This window comes from Ochotona princeps, chromosome 24 (assembly GCF_030435755.1).
Source record: "Ochotona princeps isolate mOchPri1 chromosome 24, mOchPri1.hap1, whole genome shotgun sequence".
Taxonomy (NCBI): domain Eukaryota; kingdom Metazoa; phylum Chordata; class Mammalia; order Lagomorpha; family Ochotonidae; genus Ochotona; species Ochotona princeps.
In genome coordinates this window covers 27,076,686-27,099,236 of record NC_080855.1, presented here as the reverse complement: position 1 = coordinate 27,099,236, position 22,551 = coordinate 27,076,686, and the positions used below count along the sequence as shown (strand labels likewise).

At 54.7% G+C, this 22,551-nt stretch overlaps 1 protein-coding gene across 10 annotated transcripts in view; it reads right to left on the bottom strand.

The window, feature by feature from the left end:
- Window positions 1-22,551, bottom strand: part of CUX1 (cut like homeobox 1) — a 298,816-nt gene that overhangs the window by 55,381 nt on the left and 220,884 nt on the right. For 2 of the 10 annotated variants that reach the window (XM_058681024.1, XM_058681021.1), the window contains exons 10-16: window positions 18,540-18,644; window positions 13,458-13,646; window positions 6,422-6,480; window positions 4,000-4,048; window positions 3,216-3,312; window positions 1,529-2,200; window positions 375-440 (exon numbers count right to left, since the gene is read on the bottom strand). In XM_058681024.1, the coding sequence (XP_058537007.1) occupies window positions 375-440; window positions 1,529-2,200; window positions 3,216-3,312; window positions 4,000-4,048; window positions 6,422-6,480; window positions 13,458-13,646; window positions 18,540-18,644 (1,237 nt within the window). The remainder of the gene's footprint in view (window positions 1-374; window positions 441-1,528; window positions 2,201-3,215; window positions 3,313-3,999; window positions 4,049-6,421; window positions 6,481-13,457; window positions 13,647-18,539; window positions 18,645-22,551) is intronic. The other 8 variants (XM_058681025.1, XM_058681022.1, XM_004586968.2 and 5 more) reach the window with 5 other exon arrangements.

The window sequence follows — 22,551 nt, the reverse complement described above, 5'->3', positions numbered from 1 at the left end:
GCAGCGGTTACCTGATTTCACTCAATCATCTGACTGTTCTCCCAGCAACAAGCGCCATTCCCTCACCTGCTTCTGGGATCAGCGGGCAAAGCATCACTTGACTCTGGAAGGGCTTTAGGATGTGAGTCTAGGGGGGTGCTACTCTGAGGGGCGCCTCGTGTGCGCTCCGCACTCAGTAGAGGGCGGGAGGCTCAGGGGGAAGGGGCTGGGCGCCTCTGAACCCGTGCCTTGTTTTATACTTACTAGCTCTGTTTTTCCAATCAGGTTCCAGGCCAGAAACACACTGCGCAGTTGTAACCCAAATATCACAGCTTTAAGGACATGCTGCTTCCTAGGCTACAGATCGCAAGGAAAAACGCCTGCCTGCGACATACCTTCAGACCCATTTCTTCGTTTCGGTACTTCCTGAAATAGTCTGTTCAGGCTCTGGCCTGGATTCTCTGTTGAAAAACAAGTGTGGTAAGAACAAAACAATCAGGGGATGGTGGTGTTGACGACATGGGCTGTGTGACATGAAATCTGAGCCACCTGCCGCTAAAAGAGAGGGCTCAGGGCTTCTGTGGGCAGATCGGGAGTTAGAGAGAAACTTCTGCGAGGCCCCTCCCTGGCTGACATGGCTCCGCTGTCAAGGTTTATCAGAGGGTCGAATGGAGGGAGGACTGCTTGCCAGTCAACTGCCCACAGCCCAGCACGGAATGCACATGAATCACTCAGTCAGTGAATGTGGTCGCCAAGGGCCTGTGCTCCATGGACACAACGACATGTGCACCAACCAGCCTGTGTCACAGCAGTCTCAATTTCAGGCGCGTCTGACAAACCACCTCTCTCTAGCGCTGTTGGTTTAGCAGCAGGAGCCCCTGCTTCTACAAGAGGGAAGGAGATCTCTAAGTCCCAGATGTGACCTGTTGTCTACCTTGGTGTGGAAGGTGTTGTAAGGAGGAAGGCTGATGGATTGCTACTTTCCTGTTGTTAACTCAGGGCAGGTTTTTGCTCATGGTGCTAAACAAGTGGCTAACACTGCAGGGGAGGTGACCTCGCAGGAGAGGTGAGGTCCAGGGCCCTGCTGTGCTCTCCCCTCCCCACTCCAGAGGACAGAGCCCAGCCAGTGCCACTGCTGCTGCTGCTATGGGGCTGCGGGGTATTCAAAGGCCCTTTCCAGCATGAGGCCAGCAGCGCCTGGGACTGACCAGAGCAGTGGACGCCCACCATACTGGCAGGTGGTGTGTTCCATTAATTCCCTCCAGTCCAAAGCAGGGCGTGTGAGGACCGAGGTCGCGAAGTACAAGGTATCAGGCCAAGTTACTGAGGTCGGATGTCCCCAACCTAACAGTTTAACTCGCGCTTGGCCGCCCCCTGAAACTCTAGACATAGTGGCCACTGGACAGAATCATAGCTGATGTGATGTGCGGATGTTTCATCACACAGGCACACACATGTGCGCGTGCGCACACAGCCACGCAGCCACACACGCGCATACACACACAGGTTCCCCCCGCCAGCACCAGGCCACTGCGGAGATGTCTCTCACCTCTTTGTCTGCCTTGGATGCTGCGAAGAGCCAGGATGTTCTGCTCGTCGGAGAGGAATTGCTTCATCTTGTGGAACGGCTCCTTGCCGCGCACGGTCAGTTTATTCCAGGGCTTGGGCCGGGCCAGAATCTCGCTCACGGACCCTTGCGACAGTCCCAAGACGTAATGTCCGAAAATGCGCTGGCCGATATTGTGCTTGATGAGCTGCTCTTTGACCTGTCGGGCGATTTCTGCAGTGTCCATCTCCTCGCCCTCGGAGGCGCTCCCAGCGCTCTCTGACTGGCTGGGAGACGGGGCCATGCCATTTACATCTGGGCTTGGTTGTATTGGGCTTTGGGAAGGTATGGAGTTTGTGCTGTATGGACCTGTTGGAAAAATCACGCTTGTGCCGCCTGCTTCCTGCATGGCCTTGGAGTAGAAGGACTGCATTAGCTGTCGCTGGAGGAGAGAGTTTAGTGCAAATTTTCCTGTAGAAGCCAGGGGTAGGCTGGGGCTTGCCAGGGACGAGCTGAAAAAGTCTTGACTTAACCCCGCTGGTGAGAACTGGTGTGTACCATTAGTATTGGAAGCCTGCTCCCCCGTGTTGCGGGGCAACTGGGAGGGAGGGGAGGCCGGCAAAGGTCCCGGGCGCCGACTGTCCGGCTGGTCTTTCCCTTTTCTCCTGGCTGACCCTACAAGGAAGGGCAAACAGAATGCATTATGGGGGATAATTCCCAAGGGAAAAAAAAACCAAGACCAAAATGCAAAGTGTGCCCCCACGGAAGGGAATGGAAAGAACAAAAAAAGTGCGGATTGTACCAGGGCCAAATGCAGTGTGTTGGTTTGTTTTTTCGATTGAATTTGTTAAAGTCAGCCAAACGAGGCCCCCCAGACAAGCCACATGCATTCCTGTTTGCACCTTTCTTGTACGTTGCAGCCCGGAGAATCCCCTCGACAAAGACTCAAACTCCTAGCGTGAGTGACAAGGAGCTGGTGACACACACAGGAGGGGAGTCCGACAGGTGGTGGGCCCCCTTGCCCGAAGAGCAGCAAACACTGACATTTGGAGACCCGTGGGTGCACGCCCCACCACGTGCTCTGAGGCGCAGGCACCGCACCGAGTCGTTTGATCGAAGGCGCACACGCGCGTGTGAAAACCGACCGCAACATTATCGGAGCCCAAGACATCAGGACGCGGTTTGCCAAGTGGCCAAAACCCGAAGCACAGTCAGTGACACCACCGTTTTGGGATGAGCAAAGGAAGGCTAAGGATGGGGACGCATCCCCCAGGAAAACCTGACCCAGGAAGAGAAGCGCCACTAAGCCTTTCTAAGCAGCCCCCAGACACACAACCAGCAGGAGGCCACGCTTGTGCCTGCCTGCACCTGGCCTGTTTGCACACAACTGAGGCGAAGATCCGAGAAGCTACACCATCCTCCAGCTGCCCCTGGCGGGCGCGCAGACAACACCCACCCCCTTGCCGACCTCTACAGACGGCACTGCGGCGCCACGCATCTTGTCGCCGGGTTTCAGCAGGGCGAGCAGGGTGGGGGACAGCAGTGAGGAGGAAGAGGAGAAGACCAGACGCTCGTTAGTCACGGCGACGCTCCCACCATGCATCTGCCCACACTCACGGTTCGTCTTCCTCTTCCGTGAGCCCTGGAAGTGAAGCGAGCGAGAGCCCCACGTGGGACCCTATGCACCTACCGCTCAGGTCACTGTTGGAGTTGCGCAGGGCGGCGTTCTCCGATTGTAGCGACCGGTTCTTCTCCAGTAGCAGCACCTCCAGGGGCTTGGCCGAGTCCTGGAAGGGGGAGAGTGGAGCTCACCGTGGGCCGGTTCTCCATGTGCCCCCTTGGAGCCCTGTCCGCCCACTCCTCCACCCAGGCCTTCTGTGTACCTGTGACACCTGTTACACAGAGCTGAATTCCTTCAGGGGTGACAGCTAGTACCCATGTGCTAAGCTTGCAGGCGCCTCTGAGGCAGAGTTTATGCCCGCTGGGATCCCTTCTCTTCTTTACTTCTTGCAAACCTTCTAGGTAGTTAATGAGTCTCGATTTTGTGCCCAATCTCAAGTGGTCTCAATCTGCACCCCATTTGGAAGCCAGGGGCTGTTGGGAAGGTAACGGATTTTTCCTCTTGCCAGTCTCAGAGATACCACAGCCCCTGTGCCAGCCCCTGCTCAGAACATACCTCCAATCAGCCACCAGGTGGCTGGGTGCCTGATCACCCTACTCCAAAGGCCCTGAGCCAGACCAGTTTTGGCTGACCCAAGGCTTGGTTCACCGGTTATGTTCCTAGGACTGGCGCAAGCACAGTCATGGTTTACACTGAGCTACCACTTCAAGGACACTGACTTCTTGGCTTTTGAGAAGAGGCGATTCGCGCTCTCTCGGTTCCATGTTCCTGGAGAAGCTGTGATCTTGAGGCACCACAGTGGCCACAATGCTGGTGATGCCAGTGCTGACAGTGAAGGGACAAGACTGCATACCTGCGTCCCAGCTCCCTCTGATGGCGCAAACTCCATCGACTTCAGGATACTGAAAGATAAAGACACAGGGGTTACTGCCTGTGTGGCACCCTTCACTTACAGCCTCACCCATCAGCACAGACACGAGAAGTCTCTGTTCTCCGGAAATGGAGGGCCAGACCACTGCAACCATCTCCCAGGCCCTGGTCCTGTCATCTGATGGTGGCTCTGCAATAACTGGTATGCAGTGAGCAGTTGGCTGGCAAGGCTTCCTGCCGAGCATGTAAATCACTCCATCTGGAGTCACACACACTGGATCTGCTTGGAACCGAATCCCTGAGGTTGAATACAGTCACACTGCACTGACATCACTGTGAGTGGCTGTGTTTACATGGTCCAGGAGAGGACGGAACTGTAATGAGCAAGTTAAGAAACACAGGAGCTCCCCACAGCCTTGGCACCTGCCTGGGACCCTGGGGCAGCTGGGCACAGAGCAATGGCCCACCTTGGATGGCTCAGCCACAAGGGGCATGCAGCCCCAAGCATAGGGAGGGTGGGACATCTCCCCGGCTGGCTTCTGCATGGGGATGGGCCATCCCTGAGGCTGTCTGAGCAAGCCAAGGACTGGGTGAATGCAGCCCCAACAGGTTCAGCTTTTCACGTTTCGTTGGCTGTGGACTTCCCTTTTCTCAGGAGAGCTGATCAGAGAGGCTGCGTGGCCAGGAGGAGTCACAAGGATTCCTCCTGAGGCCTGCATGGGGCTCAGCGGGGATAGGCTGTGACACAGACTTTCCTAGCGTCCCTGGGGGCTTTGTACATCCTTAGGACCACAAAGTGTTGCCAACATGGCACGAGGTGTGGGGCCCGAGCCATCAGCGGCCAGGGCTGCTAGCCCTGGGACGTTAGGGTCACCCTCTGTATCTCATGCTGGTTGGAACCCGTGCCTTGGAGTTTGTGATCCCTGTGACGATCCTGATGAGGGAAACTAACAGAGGAATGAAAGGCACAGAAGGAAGCAAACCAAAGCCCTCTGGGGCAAGCTTGGGATGGTGGCATGCCTCCCTGTGTCTGCAGCCACACTCCTGCGGCTCGTTTGCTGTGTCCTTTGGGATCTTGTCATTAAAGATTAATTGTATCTAGAGGGATAAGAAGGCAGGTTTCCCCTGGTCTAGGAAACATGCATTGGTCAACGATGGTAACTTGTAAGCGGCACAGGTTCAAAGATGAGGGCCCTGTCACAGCACAGCCCCAGCAAGGCAGGGCAGGCACTGGTGGTGGCAGACAGGGCAGGATATCGCCCAGATCTGATCTCAGCTCCTGGGGAACACGGAGAGTGAGGAGGAGGATGGGACCAAGGCCCAGGACCCAAGGGAGGGGCCCAAGCCAAGGTCTTAAAGACAGTTCTTCACCTTAAAACGTGAAACCCAATTTCTTCTTTTTACAGGGAGGACAAGAGGGGGAGGCAGGTGTGGGTCCATCAGGTGGAAGCGAACGCCCCTCACTGGCAGTGGGCTGGTGAGAATGGAGTTTGTGGAGGGTCTGAGCCTGTGTGGCAGAAAAGCACAGTGTGGACAGAAGAGAGTCCTCGCTGGGAAGGCAGGAGGGGTCCTATGGCCATGGAGTTTGCCCAAGGGCCATTTTCTCAGCTCAGAGCATGATAGAAAATAGCTGAGGCCAGAGGGAAGGACTCCATCCTGAGCAGGGGCTACAGGTGTCTGCAGAAAGAGAACTGCGGGTGCAGCTGGGGGTGGAGGAGAGTGACGGAGATGGGGACGGGCCCTCTGTACAACGAATGCTGTGTGGGGGAGCTGGAGTGCGACACTGCAGCAACTTCCTCTGGCCGCGTCTTGACCACCCAGAGCGGAAGGGAAGCCAGGATGAGACTGAAGGCAGAAGGTCAAGGGGCAGCTGTATGCTCGGTGGAGAAAGCTGATGGGGGCTGCAGGCTGGGGAGAGGGGTAGCCTATGAGCTGGGAGTTTGCTTCCTTGAACTTGGGAAGACAGACACCAGGGAACAGAAGGAGGTCCAGGCTGGGAGCTGGGCCAGGGAAGCATGAGATTGTGAGCGTTGACACTGTAGGATGGAGCTGGGAGGAGGTGATGGCGTGGTTGCTTCCCTCTGCTGCACTCTGTGGGCTGGGGGACTGACACGGAGAGCTGAGCTCAGAAGGCAAGTGCCCCGCTCTATACTTCACACACATAGAGTTCTATGAGAAGTTGGAAGAGTTCTGTGACAGGTCTCGGTGCAAACATCTACAACATGGGGGAATGTGGAACCACATGGGGGACACTGCCCTGGCCCACCTGTCAGCAGGTGCTCCCCGCCAGGCCTGGCCTACACAGGGGAGCATGAGACTGCATGGGGCACACTGCCCTGGCCCACCTGTCAGGAGGCAGCCCCCATCCCTGGCCAGCACAGGGCAGCAGGCAGCTGTGTACTTACTTGAGCTCTTTCTTCACCTCTTCATAGTCAGCCTGGCCTTTGAGTTTTTCTTCCAGTTGCTGCAAACAGAGCGCAAATAGAGGCATCTTATGAGTGGCTGTGGGTGACCACAGGCTGGGGTACAGTGCCAAGTCTTTTCCCTGACTGCATCTTGCTACCCCCTTGATAGGGCCAGCAAACCTGCACTGGCAGCTGGAGTCTGGTGACAATATGCGTGGCTACCTGACATGATGGCTACAGGAGAAAGCTGCTTTCCAAACTGGCCAACGGAATGGGGAAGCATCTGTTCTGTGTGAAATACCATGAAGCAGCTCATGGAAGAAAGGGAAGGGCTCCCAGCATGTCAAAAGCAGCACAGAGGGGTTTTGCACTAAAATTTAGCTGGCTAAGTTGGCTGGTGGCTGCAAGACCCCTTTGGTGGGGGTCCTGCGGACTGCAGGTTCTTTGTGGGACAGCTTCGGCAGCTAATGGGGGGAAATAAATCATGTGTAGGCAGGGACCCCTGGATGGCAGGCAAGGTTGTGGGAGCAGAGGTGGCCTGGCTATGGATGGGACTTCTGCAAGCACAGTTGGTTCCCAAGCATGACGATGCTCTAAGGTGCTTGGCTCAGCTTGGAACTCCTGGAGGACCTGCAAGAAGGCTGTCTGTGGCTCACAGGGCCTCTGGCTAGGCAGGGCTACTGGCTTCCTGCTAGGCCCACTTTGCTTCTGACTTCCTCCAGAGGGAATCCCCTGGGGAAACTGAGGCAGTCAGCATATCTTCAAGCCAGAAGTGAACAAACTGGCTTTCCTGAATCCTGGGCATCTGCCCATCAGCTGGTGCCTGCTAGGCTCTGCTTGACCAGCACAATTGAGACTGTGGTTTTAAGCTAGGAACAGTCCACAATGTGGCGAGGAGATTCCCATGTGGCCCACTGGCCCGGGGCCTGTGTGAACTCTTGCCTGTTTGCCCCGTGACAGCGGGTGGCACTTGCCATCCAGCCCATCTTGTGGTGCCCTGGCTGGTGATTTCTTGCTGACTTTTTATTGCAGAAAATGGCTCCACCTGCTTTGTTTGGAAGATTGCTGGAGCTGACTTTACATGTGATAACGGCATCTCAGTCCAAATCACAGAGTGTGGTAACACTGGTCCAGAGGCAGTTTCACCTGCCCTTCCTAGTGGTCCCCTGGCAGGAAGTACCTCATGGCCATTCTGCCTTTGTGGAGCTCGAGTGGGAACATGCTGTGGGGATGCCCAGCACTGCAGATGCCATGACACGCATGCATCGTGACCTCCAGGGAAGATAGGCAGAGCCTGGTACAGCCCAGCTCAAGGCCAAGGGCCCGAACCCAGAGTCCTCACTGGTCACTGAGAACTGGGTGCCCGGGGGCAAAGTGAATAGATTTCCCATTTCCGAGTCAGTGGCATGGATGCTTCTATGGCTGTGCAAAGCAGATAGTTGGCCTGACGTGGGCAGCTCTGGGTCACTGACGTGGGGATTCTACGCTGGCCCCAGATGCCGAAAACGCTCATTGCAGGAGGAGGTCTGTGGCTCTCCAGGAGCTCCTTTTGGTCACTCCTGCTTATTTCTGCCCATAGCTGGATCCTGCACATGCCTTTAGCAGCTCATGTGTGGCCTGACTTGATGATCACAGCACATGCTTCTGTACACACAGCTGTCTGCCCAGAGGAAGAAAATGCTCACTCATGGGGGTGCTTGCAACACAGACCCTGAGTGCACTTGGCACTGGGAACCTGCATTCAGCGAGCTGGCAGAGTCCTGTGGGTAGGGTCAGGCCTGGACCTGCTGCTTGACAGATGCTGGCTCTGCGGTGGACACAGAGGCTAACTTTGGATGGGACTTCACTTTGTCAGTCTGCAGAATGGGCGCAGTGGCAGGGTGGAGGGGCCGAAGGCTTTTGTGAGGTAGCCATGCATGAGGTATGGTCATCAAAGAGTCAAGTTGTGGCTGGTACTGTCCTACCATGCCCTGGTAGGTGACACTGGCTGTGAATGGCTTCTCCTGAGGGAGGCTCTGTGGTCCTCTATTAGCTAGGACAGAGCCCACTGTGAAAATCACATCGGTGGCCCCACAGCCCGGGCCATGGCAGTGGATATTGGGGATTGGAAAATGTACCTGTCTGAGGAACATATCTGGGCTTCATCAGGAAGGTTGAAAATGTCAGGTGTCAGATGCCTGGCTGCCAGCCCTCTCCTGGCCTGACTGGCTGTGAACTTGATGGTGGGCTTAACCTGACAGGGCCTTATATTACTCAGCTGAAAAATGGGGAGACTCAGAACCAATGGGGAACCAGTGGTGAGGGGACATGAGGAAGGGGCCAGTGGGGGCTTCCAGGCATCCCTCAAACACTGTTGTCTTGCAGCACAGGTGGAGAGAGCATATCTGTTTCCAAGAGCCCAGGAGATGCTCCCCAGCTGTTCCTGAACTGCTACAAGGATGATCTGCTTGGAGTTCCTAAACTCATGGCTGATTCTTAATGCAGACATTTAATCTAAAACTCAAGTACTAGGAGCGGGTGTTTGGTCTACTGAAGACAACTGCATTTGGGCCTGGCAACCTGGTGTAGGAGGTTAAGCTGCCAGTGAAGTGAGCAACCCATATCAGAGCGCAGGTTTGAGTCCCTGCTGCTTTGCTGCTGATCCAGCTCCCTGCTAACGTACCTGGGAGAGCAGTGCAGGAGGTCCAAGTGCTTGGGCCCTGCCACTCACATGGATGGAATTTCTGGCTGTCCTGACTTCTCACTTCAGTCCAGCCCAGCCCTGGCTATTGCAATCAGTTTTGGGGACTGAACCAACAGACGGAAGATTCTTCTTCCTACTGCTCTCTCTTCAACCCCAACTCTGCCTATCCAAAAAGTCTCAGTATCTGGCTGAGCTTCTGACACCAGGTGATGGTTCATGTAGTTGGTTTCCTGCCACCCCTCTGGGTGGCTGGGGCAGAGTTTCTGGCTCCCAGCTTTGGCCTGGCCCTATCTTGGCTGTTACATGTATTTGTGGGAATAAAGCAGCCAGCAGTGGAAGCTCCGTTTTAAACGGAACAAGACAAAACAAGGCATGCATTTTGGCCTGTAGCCAACGAGGTATTTAGTGCAAGAAAACTTCCAAGTGAGGCCCCTGGTGCCCTCAAGATGCCAGCAAAGGGATCTCTGCAACACAGAGACATGCAGATGGCCTACGGGCATTGAGGGCGCCTACGGTTCATGTGGACAGTTCATGTGGGCTCTCAGCAGCGCTGTCTGAAGACCTGCTGGCTCAGGCTGGGCTATGGCTGTCAGGCCTCTCGGCTCCAGGAGCGCATCTCTGGGTCCAGGTCTGGGCAGCATGCACTCCCTTTTCTACTGGTTCATAGGGCCTCACAGCGAGTAAACTTGTTGGGGAGCATGGACCTTTCTCCCTGAAATGCAGGCTCCTGCCCACCCAACTGACCACAAACTAGATTGCAAAGGCTTGGGAGGTTGACTCAGTGTATCTGCCTGACAGCCACCTTCAACCTCAGAAGCTGGGACCCTGCTGGAACCCAGGCACAGCTCCTCAGACCAGCAAGGACTTGGCTTAAATTTTTGAATACCTGTACACCGCATGTCACGGTCAGCCATGGATACCAGACACTGGGACCTGCCTGCAGGCAGAGGTGGTCACCAGGTAACCAGGCAAGAGCATCCTGTCAGGGGGATTTGCCAGCGATGGCTGGAGCAACAAACTCTCTGTAAGCCTTTCCAGTCTCACCAACCAGCTTCAGCGAAGTGACAAAACTGGTCATGACCTCTGCTGCTAGCCAGAGGTCGCCTCCACCCTGAGATGTGCGCAGGGAAGCCCCCCTGGGGGTCCTGCACCAAGTGTGCCTCTGCTGGGACACCAGGACCGTGCTTGCTCCTCACTCCCCCCATCTCTCCTGCTCCTGAAATCAGTGCTTGCAGTGCCTTTGGGACCCAACCCAGATAATGCCAGTGTAGCTTTGTGCCCTGGGCTCCCTGGGACTCGGGGCATTTGCTATTTCAGCTTGCTGGCATCATTCTGGAGGTGAGACACCCCCCTCCTGCCCAACTCATGTGGGCTGCAGGGTGCTGTGGAGGAACTTGATATTAGGCCTGGAGCTAGGCCGACCTTCTCTGCAGAGGGTGCTTCCCTCCTGCCCAACCATACAGTAAGTGCCCTGTGGGACATGGAGGGGTGGCCTGGGCTAAGACCCAGGGCATGGAAGACAGGGGAGGCAGCGGCAGGCTCAGGCCTGGGTTGCATGGCACAGGCTGTTATATAATCAAGGAGGCCAGCCGAGAGGCACAGAATGCGTCTAGAGAAGCTGTTTGTAGGCTGTTTTCCTGCTCTGTGCCCAAGAGACACAGTCTAGGCCCAGCTGGACCTACCTGCACCATGGGGGGGTGAGGATGTGTGGAAGCCTGCACAGCTTGGAAGAGGACCCCTGGGTGACGCTAACACACGTGTCCCGCCACCAGTGGAAAGCACTGATTTTTAAAGCATCTTTAGAAGAACCTAATTTCTCCCCCTGGGAGCTTGCATTCTCTTAGCTCACCTACTGTTCTCAACGGAAGCCACTGGAGCTCTATTTTCTGTGCTTATTGCGAGTATAATGCAGGTGACTGCCTAATCACACTGCCTTGGCATCCCAGTGCTCCCACAGCAGACCAGAGTTATCAAAAACGGCAGCCTTGTCCTGGCCATCGGCTTACTCCCATCAATTACCAACACAAAATCATTTCTACCAGTACGGCTGTGTCGGGGGACCTGTCTGATCGGGTGGGAGGGAGCAGCCCCATGCTGCAGCCTGCTCTGATGTCTGCTTAGGGATTGGCAGGTGCATGGCATGATGTGAATGGTGATGTGCTCACCTTGAACTTGGCTCAAAAAGTGGAACCCTGGGCTGAAGGAGTAGGGGAAATGTGCAGAGTGACAGAGTTCATGAGAGACAGAGAGGTCTGTGGCAAAAGACGGAGCATTTCAGAGTTTGAGGCGAATCTACGCCAGCCCCAAAGTAGGTGGGGCTCTGGGTCACACTGGTGGAAGAGGGAGATACTCTTTCCCCAAGGTACTGTAATTGAAAATACAGAGCTAAGCACTCACTGACAAGGGTTCATGGCCAAGCCATTGGCACCTGAGCTGGAAGTGGCATGCTGTGCCCACTGCCCTACCTCCCCTGCTGCTGCCAGCTCCCCTACTCTCCACCACCCCCCAAAAGCTGAAAAGCACAGCCCAAGAACATGGTTGAGAGGGGAGCAGGGATGGGCTGGGGAGAGAAGAGGAAGAAAGGAAAGGAAGATGAGGCCCAAGTGGCTCCTTGTTTAGGAGGAAGTGGTTCTAAGCTGGTTCCCAGCGACCACCGCTGCGGGATGGAACTGCCCACGGCCACTGCCACTGGACACTAAGGGCTCATTCACTAGACATTTGCCAAATGACTGTGCTCCTGCCTAGCTTGGAGATGCTGCTAGGAAAAAAGAAAAAAGGGGGGGGGGGCCTGAGGTATTGTATTCAATCCACCTTCTTCCTCTGGCACAGGGCCGGTGTCAGGCAGAGACCTCCCCAGCTCCGGCTGACAAGGGGTTAAGGGAATTGGACCAGGGAAGTCTGGTTGCAAGAGGACACGTTTTGATTATCAGATCAGGTGAAGATAAGGGAGCAATGATTTTGGGAGCAGCATTGCTGGGTTGTTTCATTAACTGCATCGTATTAAAGAATTCCCCCCAGATACGGTGAAAGGACATTAATTTGTGAATGTGTGATTCTTTTTTTTGGGGGGGGGTGTAAAGGCAAACATTAAAGCCTTAACTGTTCTAGAAGAAATTTCTCTGTAATAACAAACGCTAGGTCTGCAGGCGCCACACGCGCAGGGTGCATCTGTGGTGTGCGCTTTGGCTGTGACAAAGGGGAGAACGGCGAGTTCAGCCGCTAAAAATGCCCTCACCAGGGTCAGCCAGGGCGACCGTGGGAACACACCAGAGTGAATCTCCAAGTTCCAAATGAGTCCAGCACTCCCCGGGACAAGGTGGTGGGAGTAGGAAATGCCGGAGAGAGAAATGCCACGGTCCATGACAGATGTGAGCAGGTACCCACCAGTTTCCCAAAAGCTGGAGGAAATCCACACCTAAGAGCATGAGAGGAAGTTGGCAAGGGCGAGCTGTGGGAGCTGCTGCCATCCTGGCATTTCCAGGCCTCCTGAAAACCAAGTGCCAGGTCGAACCTGGTTAGAGTCAAGAAGAAGGTGGGGCCTGTGCTGGGGTGTAGTGGGTGACGCTGGCACCCTACACAAGTGCTGGCTGCAGTCCTGGCTGTTCCACTTCCAATCCAGCTCCCAGCTAACAGCTTGGGAATAGCAGCAGCAGAAGATGGCTTAGGTATCTGGGTCCCTGCTGCTCACATGGAACACCTGGATGAAGCTCCTGGTTCCAGCCCAGCCCAACCCTGGCCATTGCAGCTAATCTGGGGCAAGAACCAGCAGACAGATCTGCTCTCTCCCTCTAATTCCGGCTTTCAAAATAAATCAATACAACTTAAAGAACAATTAAAAAAAAATAACAGTGGGCCTAACTACATTCTAGAATAATTTTATATAAGAAATTTTTTCAATTGTAGTTTTCGTTAAATTTTACACCTCACCTTGCTGCGTGGTATTCACTAGACAATATGTTCTGCAGTGCCATTGGATGGGAGCAGAAAGCCCTATGTGGGTGCCCTTGGGCACAGCAGGGGATTCTCTGCTGGCCCTGTCGCCACAGGTATAGACGCCTCTTAAATCCTTCTGGCTCTGACAACCACGAACCTGTGGCTTGGAGTTCGTGCCATCCTGGACATTTGGGGAATGAACCAGAGGATGGGAGCTCTGTCTCTCAGATAAGTAAGCCAGTATATAGTAATGTTTCACACAAGAGCTAACAATATTCAAAACCAGTTGCCTTGCTCCTGTCGGGTTCTGGGACCACTCGACAGAAGCTGAGGGCTGCAGAGCTCGCTATCATCTCTTGGCAGGTGGAGTGTGCGTGTGTACGTCCCACCCGTGTCCCCATACTGTGCTTGCGCCCTTACTTTGAGTGTGCTGTTCTTGGCGCTCAGCTGCTGCTCGAGCTGGGAGATCTGGCTGGCTGAGTTCTCGCGCAGCTTGGTGAGGCTGGCTTGGAGTCTCTGCACGTCCTCCGCCAGTTGGGCCGTCTCCCGCTCCTTGGCGGCCAACTCAACTTCTAGGCTGGAGCGGGTCAGCACCTCTATGGCCTGCTCCTACAGAGAACAAGACAGATGACAAAACTGCACTGGGGGCAGGTGTTCGGGGTCATGAGGGTGGGTACTGCAGGGCAGAGTCTTGATGACTTCAGGGTGCTCCCTGGATGGCTGGACAGAGGGCATACCCTCTGGGCTCTGGCACCTGGCAGGTGCCAGATGCACAGGACTATGAACACAAGGGACAGAGGCCCTGTCCTCATGGGTCTTACAACCTCATGGGGACGGGTAGGGTGGGTGAGGTGCGGCAAACACACTTCTTAGTAAGGAAAAGAGTGTGAGGTGGAGGTGAGGACCACAGAGGAGCCACCAAGTCAGAGGTACAAAATGGCAAGGGGTGCTGATGACAGGGATGCGAGTGGGCCCGTGGACAGCCCCTGGGTGGCCACCAAGTCACTCAGATTTCTACCCCAGTGGCCTTCAGCCCCTCAATGACATTATCCAGGAGTTGAGAGCCATTAATTCCCTGAGGGAGCTAAGGAGAGGTAGAAGAACCCCTTCGAATGATACATTAAAAAACAGACAAAACTTCTCCCTTAACTCTCCTTCCCCAACATTTATGATGCAAAACATGTAAAAGGTGCTCAAAAAGAGAAGCGGTAACTCCACTTCCCAGCAGCTCAAGCAGAGCCATGCTCCAGTAACCCAGGCTCCCAGACAATTCCAGAGGGAACTACATTTAGGGGCTACACTGACAGGGATGGGGGGAGGGGTCCTGAGCTCCGCAAAGGGTCTCCCTCACAGCAGGTGCAGGGGGTGGCTCACAGTGCAGAGTGGGCACCGCATCCTCAGCCCTGCACCCAGTCTCCCCAGGCATGCCATTTCGTGCCTTGATGGATGTTTCTGCCCAGGTGTGCAGCTGGGCCAGGCCACGTACGCTGTGCCCACTGTGGGGCTATCACCTCTGGGGCCAGCAAGTCCTATGTTTTTCATTTTCTGTCTGCAAACTTAACACCTTTACCATCTGAGACTGCTAACATCTATCTGTTCTTCTAACTTGTGCGATATTGCACAATCGGCTGGTCACCCCTGCTCATCTCTGGGGGTGGGCATGGGAGTGACCCTGGTGAACCCCAAATACAAGGCATAGGCTACCCAGAGCAGTTTTTCATGGCCAGTACAGCTGCTGGTGCTGCGGGGGCACTCTTGCTGTCCTTTACAACACTGTCAGTCCATGAGACCAGAAATGACAAACATGGAAGCATCTTTCACCTGCGGAGTTGGGGAACCCAGCACTCTCAGGGAGAACATTGGCCGGCTCAACATTGGGAGCCTGGGGGAGCCTTCAGCTGAGTCCTCCGGGCAATGTGGCAAGTTAGGAGTCTCCTGGGCCAGCAGGGACCATGTGGAGAGCAGCCAGGAGAGACTGGTAAGATCTGCAGAGGGGAGCGACTCTATCTTAGGGTGGGCAACTGGGTGAGGTTCAGCCCCAGAAGTTGCAGGGAGCTGGGGAGAAGGCATGCCAAAGCTGAGGCCACCTTATAAGGGAGCAGGATGCTGATGGTGAAGGTTTCATGGGCAGTGGGAGGTGCCTGGGCTTGTGGTGGCCACGTGGGCGGGGGATGAAGTCTGTGCTCTGAGCCATAGGCTGAGGACTAGATCTCAAGTGCAAGTTCAGAACCCATTGCCCCAACACTGGCAGGGAGGTAGGTGGGGATTGTCCACAAGCCTGTCTCCTGGGTGGAAATTTGCATAGTTCCAGGCTGCCAGGACTGGCAGGGGCATCCCAATCTTCACAGGAGCTTGGGGACCTCAGCAGCAGGCTGACAGCTTGTGGGCATGTGCAGCAGAGAAAACACTGGGAAAGACCAAGGCTTCAGTTGACAACCAAATGAGTGTCACCAAGGGTGAATTCCACCCACTTGCTCCAGCTGCATTGTGTGAAATGCCCAGAGCTGCACAGCCAACTCCTGCATCCTCCTGGGGCGCCCAGCAGCTGAGTCTGGCAACACCGCCATCTTGTCCTGTCGCCATCTTCGTGTCAGACTTAGAACAACAGGTGAGTGTCCACAAGGTGCCTGTGAGCCAGGGCCGTGCTGGGAGGCAAGCACTTGGGGTCTGGGGTGCTTCCTGTGGGTCTGCTGACGGCACTGGGCGAGATGAGGGACTGCACCTTGGTGTCACTTCGTCTCCATTGTCACCTCTGCTTCTGCCACTACCACACTGGCTGCATCTTCTGCTGTTTTCACTTGTAGATGGGTTCACTGCTCAACAAGGTTTAGAGAGATGGCTGGTTGTGTGGGGTCACAGCTCCAAGCTCACAGTCATCCACATGCACAGCCTCAGATCTCCTCCATGTCCCGTGCCCAAAGGGAAGGTGGCGACTCCTGTGGTAGCTGGACGATAACCTGTGTAGGCTACTTGACTACTGAGCCTGGTTCCTTCTCTGTGAAAGGACACTGAAGCCTCCATTCCTGCCTGAGGTGCCAAGCTCAGGACAGGTGCTCCATGGGACGGTCACCTTCTGCAATCATTGCTTCCACCCAGACACCTGATGGGTAGGGTGGGGCCACTGTCACTCTGTTGGCAGACTCTCCTGTCTGTGTCAAGTTCTGCCAGAGCTGGCCCAGTCTCCTGGGTTTGTTTCTCAGCTGGCTGGTGCTGAAATTCACCAAGCATGTATGCAAGGGTTGGTATATCCGCAAAGGGGAGCCCCTGGCAGTCACTTTGGAAGGCTGAATGAGTGCCAGGTAAACAGCACCCCTTGGACCCACCACTCACTCTACCTGCAAAAACATTCATTTCCACCTACAAAGTTTGGGTTGCAACGGGATGGGGCAGGGCCAGATTTCTCCATCCAAACATAGAGCTTGGCAGTCCTATGCACACTCAAGCGAATGAGGGGCTTCTTTGGCATGACCAAGGGAGAGTCCAGTCCTGGACTTCCCTCCCTGCCCCCACCTCAGCCATGGTGTTGTACCCAGTCCACCTGGCATTGGACCAGTGCCCAGGGATGGTAATACGGGGATGTTTCCATTCAAATCAAACTCCTTACATGGAGATCTTTCTTCTACATCCTGAAGTACTCAAGTCACCTCTGTGTGGAATGTTGAAGGAGAATGATTAAAATCCACTTCTCAAAGTAGGATCCTTGTGCAAGCTTCCAGCCCAGTGATTCAGACAATGGCAGAGATGCCTGGAGCTCGTCTCTGAGTGCCTAGGTGTGGCACTTGGCTGGGGATTCTGCCTCCAGTCTTGTGCTAGTGCATGCCTTGGGAGGCTCTGGTGATGGCTCATCATTGGTGTCTGTCACTCCGAAGGGAGACCTGGATTGAGCTCCTGTCTCCCGGTTTCAGCTCTTTAGTCTTGGGCTGTTGTGGGCATCCGGAGACTGAATCAACACATGGAAACTCTCGGTCCCTGTCTCACAAGTAAACATCTATATATTTTTAATTAATGAAAGTAAGCGACGAGCCCGGCATGGTAGCCTAGTGGCATAAGTCCTCACCTTGCATGCACCGGGATCCTGTATGGGTACCAGTTAGTATCCCAACTGTTCTACTTCCCATATAGCTCCCTGCTTGTGGCCTAGGACAGCAGTGGAGGATAGTCCAAAGCCCTGCACCTGTGTGGGAGATTTGGCAGAAGCTCCTGGCTCCCTTTCGATCAGCTCAGCTCCTGCCGTTACAGCTACTTGGGGAGTGAACCAGCGGATGGAAGATTTTTGTCTCTCCTTCTCTCTCTGTAAATCTGACTCCCAATAAAAATAAAGAAAAATTAAAAAAAAAAAATTAAAAGGGCCAGGCATGGTGGCCTAGTGTCTGTGCTTCTGGAGCTTCTGCTCTCTCATTCATGTTAATAAGCCCTGCTTCATGGAACAGGTGAAATGACGGCCATCAAATGGAGACATGAACTTGTTCAGCTGCAACCCCTCCTACAGAGAGCCAGGCCCAGTGTTCAGGGTTCTCCTGGGACTGTCGGGGGACCTGGTACACAGCAAGATCTCAGGGGTCCTTGTGAGCCCCCAGGACATCTGCCCCTGCCAGTACTCCCTGGAGCTAGGAGTGTGGCAAGGCCTGGATTCAGGATCACTGGTTCTTTTGCCAAATGGGTAAACGGGGGCCTAGAAGTCAGGGGGTCAACAGGAAGGTGCCAAGCAGAGGAGGCGGCAGTGGTGAGCTTTGCTGGGGTTTTCAGGCTTCAGGCTATACCCTCTGTTCCTAATTTGCAAGTCCCCTTTTTGCAGATGGGTAAGCTGAGGTTTGGCAAGGCTCAGTTACTTGTTCCAGGTCACTAGCGGAGACATGGCAGAGCTAGGGGTCAGGATCCCAGTGGGGCCTGGCTCCCACACCAGGCTGTCAGCCATGACATTGTCATCATGGCGACGGCCATGGTTGAAGCTGGAGGGTAAGCGTCCGTGAACCAGTTGCTTGAAATCCCATCTTGCTCAGGCTGGGGAAGCAGCATCTAGGAGCTGTTTTGGGGGAATTTTCAGAAAACCCAGGAGCTGGAGGAGTGAGATTTGTACTTTGCTCTGGCGGGCATCCTCAGGGGAGGTCCTGGCTACCAGCTGCCACCTCGTTACCTCTGTGGCCATCCTAACTCCTGGTCCTCCTCCCTGAAGGAGCCATCCACCAGAGTGACACCCCTCTCCATGACCCCACCTTCACTCCTCTGCCCCTGGGTAGGCCACCTCGGGGACCTGTACCCACAGCCAGGAGTCAGCTCTCTCTCTTTGCAGCAGTCTCGCCAGCCTCCACCTTGGTGCCCACTGGCTGGATGTGGCGATGACAGTGGAGCCGGGGGCAATGACCAGTGGAGCCTGGTCTGTGACTTGCACAAGTTGCAGCCCCAAGGCATGAGAAGTGCTCCGTCCCCAGCAAGCAGGGTGGGTGTGGAGGGAGGAGTGCCACCCAGGGGTGCAGAGTCCCACGCGGCCACATGGCTACCCACCACATCTGGCGCCTTTTGGATCTGTGAGGCCAGCTGGAGGGAGTGGTTGGCCGACGAGAGCTGCTCCCTCAGGGTCTCTGCTTCTCTCTGAGCCACTTCTGCCCTCTGAAGGAAACGGAAAGGGGCGAGAGAGAGAAAAGTGCGTTCAGCTTAACAACTGACAATTATTCCAAGAACATTCATCAATTCATGCCTGACTGACGATAATTGATTTTCCTAAACACTCAACCTAATAAATGCTGGGGGAGAAGAAGAAGAAGAAAAAAATCAAAACATAGAATGTGATGGATTTTTATTTTAAACAGTACAAGGAAGAAATAATTGAGCGATTATGACAGTAATTTAACGCTAGGAGCAAGGAATCCCCTGCTGATCCTCACGCTCCGGCCCACTGCATTTCCCAGACTGAATAAATACGAGTGGAAATAGAGTCTTTTGATTCAATTTCTTTCTATTCTCATAGACCAAGAAGATTTTATTGTAGGATTACTCCCGGGACTAATTCTCATGGGCAAACGGCGGATTAGACACTCTGGCCATTCTCTGTCTACATCACACACTGTGTTGTGGCTCTTTTCCCTGCTCTTAAGTGTTTCCAGAAATGCAAGTTGGCAGTGCCACTCCTGTGCAGTGGGCTAGGCTGATGGCGACACATTTAACCCTTCCCCAGGCAACGCTGTAGATGGCCGTGCTGGTGTTTCTGGCTGGTGGGGCCAGGCATGGAGGGGGGAGCCCAGACCACGGCTGGGGTGTGCCAGAGGAGGTGGGTGGTCCCTCCCCACCCTCTGCCTGTAAGGAAACCACTGCTCCTGCGAATTAGCATTTTCTACTGGATGGTGAGCATGGTCACCCCTGTGCTCACCTGAGGACAGTGGTGCCAGGGCAAGTTACCCAAGCTCTGTGAGCCTCTGCTTACCCACGGGTAAAATGGGAATGCCACCCCTTTCTGGAGATCTTGTCAGTTCTCACATCTGGGGAGGTGTGTGGCATATGGGACTCCCGCAGAAGTGGCTGACCCACAGCTTGTCCTGGCCTTACAGTCATGATGGAGACAAAACTCAGTGGGTGGGGAATAGTAGTGAGACCCTGGGCACACAACACTGCAAGGTGCCACCTGGGCATTCTGTAAGGTACACCCGCACTGGCTGAGATGAACAGGGAGAGGCTGGCTGTTTTGGGTCTCATGCAGAGGTGTGTGCGACTGTAGGTGTCTGTCCACTGATTATTTATTTTCTTAAAAGATTTATTTATTTTTATTGCAAAGTCAGATATACACAGAGGAGGAGGGACAGAGAGGAAGATCTTCTGTCCGATGATTTACTCTCTAAGTGACCACAATGGCCAGAACTCAGCTGATCCGAAGCCAGGAATCAGGAGCTTCTTCCAGGTCTCCCATGCGGGTACAGGGTCCCAAAGCTTTGGGTCGTCCTCGACTGCTTTCCCAGGCCACAAGCAGGGAGCTAGATGGGAAACGGGGCTGCCGGGAATAGAACAGGTGCCCATATGGGATCCTGGTGCTCAATGTGAGGACTTTAGCCACTAGGCCACCGTGCTGGGCCCTGTCCACTGATTATTAAGAAAGAACTCACAGAGACACACGAGAGAGTGCCCAGGGACTTGCCCAAACTTTTAGCTGCAGGAGGAGGGGCTGGCAGCCCTGGGCAACTCTGGCTATGTATGCTATGCCCGTAGACTGATGGAGGCCTTCTAATGGGCTGCTGGCCACCTGTCCTCTTCCTGGGGAGCCTGGCCATCCTGCTTCACCTGACTCCTGGGGTGGCTGGCTGGGCCCATCTCTTCCCACCCTCTCTGCCCCACATGGAGTTTAGAGCTGGCTGTCGGGAAAGGCGGCCACGTACCTAGTATGGTAGGGACAGGGAGAGTGCATCTTAAAGTGGGAGACTCTTCTAGATCAGGCTAACTGCTCAGCTATTCAGACTGCAGGGAAATTCCCTGTCTAGGGAGAAGAAGCTGGTGTACTTCCAGTTAGGCTGTTGCAAGTTTGTCTGAAGTCACACCACCTGCCTCAAGTGCTTGCCTCCCTGGATGACCAGCTGGACCCTGTTACATTAAGATTCCCCACAGCTCTGCAGGGGGACACAACATGCAGACATGATTTCCTGGTCTCTTTGACTAGCCAAGATATTTCTTTTTTTCAAATTTTATTTTGTTTTATTGGAAGGTAGACAGAACACACACACACACACACACACACACAACTCCCATCCAACCTTCAGTGACTGGGATTGGGCCAGGCTGAAGCAAAGAGCTAGAAAACTCTGAGTCTCCCACAGGGGTGGTAGAGACCCAAGTACTCAAGTAACCAACTGTTCCCTCCCAGGGTGTGTATAAGCAGGAAGCTGGACTAGAAGCAGAGCCAAACTCACAGTCAAGTGGTCATCGAATATCGCTGATGGAGCGCCTGGTGCCTAAGAAAGGACAGTCTTAGTCCAATGGAGGAGCCTCCTTGGTGACAGTTGCTAGGGTGGCCCTGTTGCCCTGGCTTGGACCCTAGGCTGGAGGACCCCTGGGAGCTCTGGAGGGGAGAGTCCAGCAATGTCCAAGGCTGGTGGCTCAAAGAACCAGGGACCCATCTGGCCCGAGAAGTCTCATTTGCAGCCCATAGTCTCTCCAGGGCCTCGTACTTGGCATTCAGTTTCTAAGTCCGTGGACACAGTTGTCTTGTGTACCGTGGGTACCCCTGGGTACTTTGGAGCTTATCCCTAAACACTCAGCACCAACAAGGTGCTGGTTCAGATGAAAAAGAAAAAAAAAAAAGAAAAGAAAAGAAAACCAGGCCCTGGAGCAGCTGAATGGGCACTGAGACGCAGCTGGAATGAGTTAGCATGTGGCACTGATAACTAAATTTAGCCACCTGCGGGCAGCTGGGACAGCATGAGGGGAGCCCACGAGCCAGAGGAGTGCTGTGGAGTCACCTACTGCTTCAGCTGCCACTGAGTCTGAAGTTTTGCAGTCCAGCCCCCAGATTTGCTCCTTGTGATATCACCTGCTTCCTGATGCCTCTGTCCCGTGCCCAAGGAGGCAGACCGTGAGAAACACGGGGCCATGCTCCTGGCTGCAGGCTGTTGGCAGCCCTGCAGTGAGGGCCACCTCCCCCCCACTCCCCCCACCGCCGCCACGCCTGCACAGCTTCTTCTTGTGGGACACAGGAAGAGGGAGGACAGCCCATGAGTGACAAGTGCACTGCTTGTCCTTTGGAAGTGTCCTTGACTGCGATGACAGGGACAGCCACACTGTGAAGTGGCTGAGGACTGGGGAGACGGCCAAAGCCAGTGCTGACAGCGCCTGCCCCATGGGCATTTGAACCAGTGAGAGCGGACATTCAGGCCCCTGCCCAGACTGCATCTTAAAGTGGAAGACTCTTGGAGCAGAGAAAGTAGGGGAGACCATTGGTGGTCTTTGGTTTAAACCCAGCCTCCTTGGTGAGAACTCCCCCCAGAAGAAGTGAGTCGACAAGCAATGGTGCTGATCCTTGCCATGGACACGGACCAGCTGAGAGCTACAGGGGAGCTGACGTCTCTGGGGAAGTTGAGGAGGGGTGGCCTGGTCCCTGGGTGAGGTGGGGTGCAGGGACCCTGGCCTTGAAGGCTCCTGGGAGGGCAGCCAAGCAAAGCTTCACTCCAGTGTGTTGAACAATGCACACCTGGATGCCAACGGATGTAGGGAGTATGAAGCAGCAGGTCAAGGGTACACAGGAGTGTGTGCCTGGGGGAGGCATGGCGATGCCACCAAGGCAGCCTGTGTGAGCCACAGTTGGCATGGGGAAAGGTGAGGAAGTCCCCTAGGTTACTCTATCCTCCCTTGGTATTGAAACTGAGATGTTAGGTAGGTGGGGGGAATCCTCACCATCTGGAGGGGTCTCATCCTCTACCACCCCTGCTTCACCCTTCAACATAGCCTGCAAAACGCTCTTGGCCGGGGGTCCAGTGCTGTGGCCTACCGGCTAAAGTCCTCATATTGAGCACCAGGATCCCATATGGGCACCGGTTCT